This window comes from Alnus glutinosa, chromosome 9, assembly GCF_958979055.1.
Source record: "Alnus glutinosa chromosome 9, dhAlnGlut1.1, whole genome shotgun sequence".
NCBI classification, from domain to species: Eukaryota; Viridiplantae; Streptophyta; class Magnoliopsida; order Fagales; family Betulaceae; genus Alnus; species Alnus glutinosa.
In genome coordinates this window covers 18,377,924-18,385,421 of record NC_084894.1, presented here as the reverse complement: position 1 = coordinate 18,385,421, position 7,498 = coordinate 18,377,924, and the positions used below count along the sequence as shown (strand labels likewise).

Here is a 7,498-nt window from a genome sequence, read left to right as displayed (position 1 = left end):
TTCAACAAACCCAGTCTCTCTTCCAAGTTATCTCAGAATCACCACTCTCTCGTTTCTCTCTCTCACTCGCCGGGCTCCGGCGACATGTTCGGCGGAAACAATTTTCCGGCTCATCATGAGGCGACCCGAGTCCTGAGATCCGACCCGGCTTTCACACTTTTCGGTACGGGCATCCTTTTTTAACGTTCATTCTCTCTTCCGAACTCTGTTCGTTTCGTTTCTCTCCGACCAAGGCGGATCCGAATAATCATCCGATTTGGATCCGAATAGCGTTTCTGTGTTTCAATCCGGATCCGAACATACCTGTGCAATACTAATGGACTACTTTTATTTCTTATTGTACTGTTCAAACCGAATACTTTTGCGTGTTTTGTAATATTTGTGTTAATTTCTCGTTTTTCATTGAATTTCAGATAACTCTGTTTGGATTGCTGGAAATCAGCTGAAAAAATTTCCCGGAAAATCCATATAACTCGGTGGTATAACCAGAACTCTGAATCTTATAGAGACGATGCATGTGTTTCCATAGTCGATTCGTTTGAGCTGAGATTGCATTAGTTTCGGTGAATGTGAGGAAAAAAAATGGAAAATTTCTTTTCGGGTATACGTTAATTTGTTGAATTGATGGAAAGAATAAACACATGGAGACCGATTGCGTGCAAAGCTCGGTATTTGTTTTCGGGGTATTGTGGTATTTAGGAATTGTGGTATAGAAGAAGTTTTTGGAGTCCTTTGCCAAGATTGAATTTTGTATGAGAAATTTGCTTGGTTTTGTTTGGGGGGGGTATAGTAAAGATTTGTTTTTGACATAACAATCAAAGCTTGTTGGGAATTTTTTTTTTTTTTTTTTTTTTAAATTTTTGGAGGAGGAAGAAGTGACTGCTATTTCGAACATGAATTCAGAGGGAGGAGTAAATGATGGCCGATGTAGATTCGGATCAAGTGATTCGCTTCTCCCGGGTCTTGTTGATGATGTTGCGTTGAATTGCCTTGCTTTGGCGAGTAGATCCGACTATGCATCGTTATCATGTATTAATACAAGGTTTAATGATTTAGTTAAAAGTGGGTGTTTATATGAGTTGAGAAAGCAGTTGCAGATTTTGGAGCATTGGGTGTATTTGGTTTGTGATCCAAGGGGGTGGGAGGCATTTGATCCTGTGAGAAAGAAATGGATGACTTTGCCTAAAATGCCTTGCGATGAGTGTTTTAACCATGCTGATAAGGAGTCCTTGGCTGTGGGTAATGAATTGTTGGTTTTTGGTCGTGAGTTGTTGGATTTTGCTATTTGGAAGTATAGTTTGGTACGTCGTAGTTGGGTTAAGTCTCCAGGGATGAACCGCCCTCGTTGTTTGTTTGGGTCAAGTAGCCTTGGTTCGATTGCTATTGTTGCAGGAGGGAGTGATAGAAATGGGAGTGTTTTGCAATCTGCTGAATTATATGATTCTTCATCAGGTACATGGGAAATGTTACCCAGCATGCACACACCGCGTAGATTATGCTCAGGCTTTTTTATGGATGGCAAATTCTACGTGATTGGCGGGATGCTTAATCCCACTGTTTCATTGACCTGTGGGGAGGAGTATGATCCTCATACAAGAAGATGGCGGAAAATAGATGATATGTATCCATTTGCCAATAGGGCCACTCAGGCTCCTCCTCTCGTGGCAGTTGTGAATAACCAGTTATATGCAGTTGAGCATTTGACCAACATGGTTAAAAAGTATGACAAAGTGAAGAACACCTGGGATGTGTTGGGAAGGCTTCCAGTCAGGGCTGATTTGGCAAATGGCTGGGGCCTGGCTTTCAAGGCTTGTGGAGAGGAACTTCTTGTGGTGGGCGGGCAACGAGGTCCAGAAGGCGAAGGAATTGTGCTTAACTCTTGGTCTCCTGAGTCCGGGATCAAGGATGGAACCTTGGATTGGAAGGTTTTTGGTGTGAAGGAGCATGTTGGTGTGTTTGTGTTCAACTGTGCCATTATGGGTTGTTGAAGATATGTTGGATCGACTGAAAGGAAGGTTCCAGTATCTGCACTTCAACCTGGCCCTTCAGGGTGCTTCTGTGTGCATTTATCTTATTGACTAGAATTAATTGTCACCGAGATAGCTTTTGTCTAGCTGAAAAACATGCTTGAATTTGAATGCATTACTTTCATGTTTCTGCATTTTATTTGCTTTTGAGGAACTAAGTAGAGTCACTTTGTTAGTGCTTTGTTGTCTGTCTTAACTGTCAAAGTTCATCCACAGCCAACTTATTTATACCAATAAATTGCGAAGGCTTTTACATAATTATATGATGTTCAATGTTTGGTGCCTGATCTTGTAATGCTTCATGTTCTTTCCCATTTTTACTGCAAATTTTCTGCACGAAAAGTAAGAAATGTTTTCTTCCAATAACTGGGTGTATCTTAGTGATTATAGAAACAGAGCCAGTACTACTTCTATTAGGTCCTGTATGCTTAGGGGTGCCTTTTACGCTTTTTTAATAATATTTTGTTTATTACCTATCAAAAACTACTACTCCTATTAGGTAACTGCTTCATTCTGTCTTTCAAGTTGTAGGTGTCTATAATTTTATTCATAACTAATCGTTTATTTTCTTTTCAAGCTCTTAACTCTTTGCAAACTCAAGAGGCAAAGCTCTTACTAAAGAGCTTTTGATGTTTCATGCACTAGGCTGTAACTCAAGAATAAATTGGCTCACTCATGAATTTATAGTGGTGGGGATTCTGGCTTATATGAAGTAAACTATAATCTATGTAGCAGTCGCAAATTAGATTCTTCACTTTGGCTGACATTTGAAGTTTATGAATACCAGGTTTTGGAGCCATAGGTGCATGTGTTTTCAGCTCAGAAAGGGGGTTTTTTTTTTTTTTTTTTTTTTTTTGTTTTTTGTTTTTTTGTTTTGTTTTTTTTTTTCATTCTAGTTTGATGTGCCCCACAATGTGGTCAGGATGAGTTTCCAACGAGGTGGTAAGATGTGAATTAAACGCCTCTCACTCCACTCTTAGTGATGCTTTCCTAGCTTAAAGTAACCTCTTTGTTGAGATTCAATGTTTCTGTTTTCGTGCTTATCAAGTCTCCCCATTAATTTTCCAATTTCGTCCATGCAAAGACTGTTGGTTGGGCTCTTTTCAAGATCTATTCATTTCAATAATGTGGTGGACCTGCAAATAATATGCAACAAACATTACCAACCATATTATGATTGAGGGCTTGGTGATGTGTGATGAAACTGTCCCGAATGATTTGTGGCTACAGACTGTTTTTGTGGGTTCAAACGTGTAAAGATAATTGCAGGACAAGAGTAAACTATAAGATTGCCCTTTTTTTTTTTTTTTTTTTTTTTTTTTTTTTTTCCCATTCCTGATTTCTTCTGTGAAATGACTTATAACAGCCCAAATTGCTGGAAAAAATGAATGAAATTGATGACTGAGATTCTGTATTATGGTTTGAAAGTATGAAGTTGGGATTTTGGAATTTAGATGGCTTTGTGAATGACAGATGAGTGTCTTTTGTGCTTGAGAGTATGTCCAAGTTGCAAGTTGGGGGATGGGATAAGCCCACATTTATTATTTTATTCAACTCATGGAATCATACATAGAAAACGACAAAACCGCTACTATTTCATTAGACAGCAATGCAATCAAAGGCATCGATGTTGCCTTTTGTTTTATGTGTGTAGCTTTCTTTATAGGCAAAATATGATTGAAGAGATGGAAAATCATAGCGACTTACCATCTCCACAGGACCACAATGGCACAATCTATTTGCTGCATAATGCATAGCCAAGCATATTTTCTGAAGATGCATATAGTTGGATCCAGCTTCTGTGCCATAGTGGGAAACTATGGCACATATGCTGTAAAAATATTAGAGGGCTCAGATTTTATCACATTTTTTTAGTCATTTTTAACTCAAGTCTTCTTCCCTTGCAAACAAGACATTTTCTCATATTTTTCACGTCTCTTTTCTCTCTCCTCAAACTAGAAGCCACTTCTCATTCTTTCTTCAGCAGAAATATTATGCTTATGAGAACTAGTGAAATTTCAAGAGAAAATTTCAGAGTAAAAAATCAACAAGGGAGTGAGGGACCGAATGGATTTGAGGTAGTTCTCTCTCTCTCTCTCTCTCTCTCTCTCTCTCTCTCTCTCTCTCTCTCGTCAAAATTCCCTCCCCTGAGCACTTCGTTTTTCTTTTCCTTTTTTTCTATCCAAGAAATCAACATGCCTTGGTGGAGAAGGAATGGTAATTGACTTCTTGTTTGAGGAGGGAAGGACATTTGATAGGGGTAGAGTCAGAGAAAAAGGCACGTGAAAGAGAGGAGGAGAATTTGTCTTCTCTGTAATTAAGGGAAGAAGAAGACTTTGGGTAAAAGACAAAAGAAGAAGACTTTGGATAAAAAATGACGGAAGTGTGGCTTAAAAGAAATGTGATTAAATCTGAGCCTCAACATTTTTACAGCATCTGTGATGTAGTGGGAATGTGATTAAATCTGAGCTTCACAATATTTTTACAGCATCTGACTACAGCACAAAAGCCGGATCCACATATAAAAACTCGTAAATATGTAGATGTAGGGATGATCACACCATAATTAATGTGGTCATCCCCACACCCAATCATTCCCATGGAAGGTAATAACTTCCATGGAGGTTATAGAGAAGTAATATAACTCTTCACGAAGAGTTATGACACTTTTATATAAATGTAGAAAAACATAACGTAAGAATTCATTCTAACAAATTTTCTGTTTTTCTCTCTTTTCTCCACCATCGGATTTCTACCCTAACGTGACAAAATCCTTCTACGTTAGATCCTTATAACTATTTTCCTACAGTGGTATCAGAGCCATAGGGATTATGGAAAAAGGGAAAGAAAAATCTAAAGACGAGCCCTTCAAACTATTCAGTGCATGGCAAATTCTTCAAACAATCAACAAACAAGTTTTGGGTTTGGCATCTACAATTGCTTTTTATAATATTCATTTATTATTGCACAATCCACAAGACAAACCGCTTACAATCATTGTGGGTGATTTACAATACATTGGTAATGTTGAACTTTTGAAGTGCCGTTATTTACTTGAGGAAAATTACTAGAAAACTCATCTTCCATCTCCATTGAAGACACTGGAGACATATCTTTCCATTGAAAATATGGAAAAATCATCTCTTGGAGAAGAGGAAAAATCACTATTTGGAGAAGGAGCAGGATCAACGCTTGAAGAAGAAGAAGAAACACCGCTTAAAGAATCCACAATTTCATGTTTTTCTTCAATTTCTTCCTCCCAAAATTTTGGAAGTTCCTTTGTAAATTCATTTACAAATTTAGAAGTTGAAAAACTGACCAAAATTTGATCAAAATGTCACAATTTTGATTAGAAAAGGGGCTGAGTTCGACCCCAAAGGACCTAGCCAAAACGATGCTGTTTCATGCCAGTTCTTGAAGGCCCCTTTCGGCCCTTTTGGAAATGACGATGTTTTGCATGTATTCCAAAAGGCGCCTTTTGGTCCTTCTGGAAACGACGTCGTTTCACAATGTGACGCTCCGCTTTTTACAAAAAAGCGTACGTGAAAATTTTCGATTTCCATGTAATGTTATGACGTCATCAAAGTTGAGATTTTGCAGCGGAATATATATATATATATATATATATATATATATATATATATATATATATATATATATATATATATATATATATATATATATATATATATATTAATAACTTAGGAATATAACACGTCAAAGTTGACTAAATTACCTCAATACATAAATAATAAAATATGGCGTTTTCACATAATAAATATACACAAGCATTAACATAAGTGCCACATACGGCACTGATAATACGTAACCATGGTTTTAGCCTTGTACAAACCGAAATATAACATATAACATACTACATATAATAGAAATACTTAAAAGTCTTATTCATAAATAATAGGTTCAACATAAAGATCCTATTAGTCCTGACCTTTCTCTTGTCCTGTATAAACATATATGTGATTCTAGTTATCACCAAAATCTCATACTGTAATCAAGTGAGTCAACTGCCTAAAATATATAATATAATGAAATACTGATTTATTTAACAATACACAACGCACCAATATAATGTAATGACAGATCTATATGCACAGTCTTATTTATAGATGCCATGAGATTCTAACTCACAATAAAGTCTTATCATTTATAGATGCTGTGAGACACTAACTCATAATACAGTCTTATCATTTATAGACGTCGTGGGTCTTTTACCATCTCTGGTCTTATCATATATAGATGCCGTGAGATGTTAACTCATGATACGATCTTATCATTTATAGATGCCTTGGGTCCTTTACCAGCTTCGGTCTTATCATATATAGATGCCATGAGACGCTAACTCATAATACGGTCTTATCATTTATAGATGTCATGGGTCCTTTACCATCTCCGGTCTTATCATATATATTAGTGATTGGTATCTTAGGACTTAAACTTTCGGTCTTTGTCTTGAGACGTTAACCCTTGGTCGACATGATTGATTGGTGCCTTGGGACTTAAACCTTTGGTTTTTGCATTGTCAGAAAGGTTTGTTATCACATTTTCTTGCATGTTTATTTCTATCACAGATTATATATTATGAACCTGATTTTTAGTTTTGGCTTTAACCATGTTCTATTGTGGTTACTTCAATCCAAACTTGGCTTTGATAGTCAAACCATTATGAATCCTCATTTTCATCTCACAGGGTGTGCTTTCTGAAGGCTTCATCCTTAATTAGAAGCAAAAGAGGAAATATACATCATACATGGAACCATTATCCAATTTTCATACTCTCAGTTGGAAAGTGCAACCGAAAAGTTCTCAAACTCTACTCTTATAGGAGTTGGAGGAAGCAGCTATGTTGTGATTAGAACATGTAAGTAAGAGGGAAGGCGAAAAAGATCATAATTTTTTTTTTTCAGTGAATTTCCTTAAATGGGTCATTAAGAATAGACAGAAAACTCCTGCAGCAAGAAAAGGGTTGCCATTAATTAGTCTAACGTGCAACGGCTTTCGCGCAGCTCAATCCCTTGCTTGTTGATTCATGGTGTATTCAGTCTGGTATTACAGCAACTTTTTCACCCTCCCCCCCAAAAAAAAGAAAAAAGAAAAATGGTTATTCAGCTAGTCATTTGCTAGTCTTGGGCGTGTGAAGTTCTTTCCTTATGAATTAATATGAGAAATCTTTAGAAAACAGGTGCTTTTATCATCACCTATTAATCAGGCAGTGGCCGGACATACTTATGATAGTTTTTTTGTATTTACTTGATATGTTTGTACAGATAACTGATCTTGGTATGGCTAAGTGCTTAAGGGCTGATGGTCTCCCCAGCTCTTCCAATTCTCCAGCAAAAATGCAGGGGACTTTTGGCTATTTTGCACCAGAGTATGCAATTGTTGGAAAAGCCTCTCTCAAGTCAGATGTTTTCAGTTTTGGGGTACTTCTTGAGCTTATTAGTGGTCGGCAG

General features: G+C 37.0%; 1 protein-coding gene across 1 annotated transcript; it reads left to right on the top strand.

Moving 5' to 3' along the window:
* Positions 1-2,317, top strand: LOC133877490 (F-box/kelch-repeat protein At5g60570). The gene is made up of 2 exons (XM_062315810.1): positions 1-163; positions 414-2,317. Exon 2 carries the CDS (start codon positions 894-896, stop codon positions 1,986-1,988), a length of 1,095 nt encoding a protein of 364 aa, XP_062171794.1. The 5' UTR covers positions 1-163; positions 414-893; the 3' UTR covers positions 1,989-2,317.
* Positions 2,318-7,498: the final 5,181 nt, after the last annotated feature.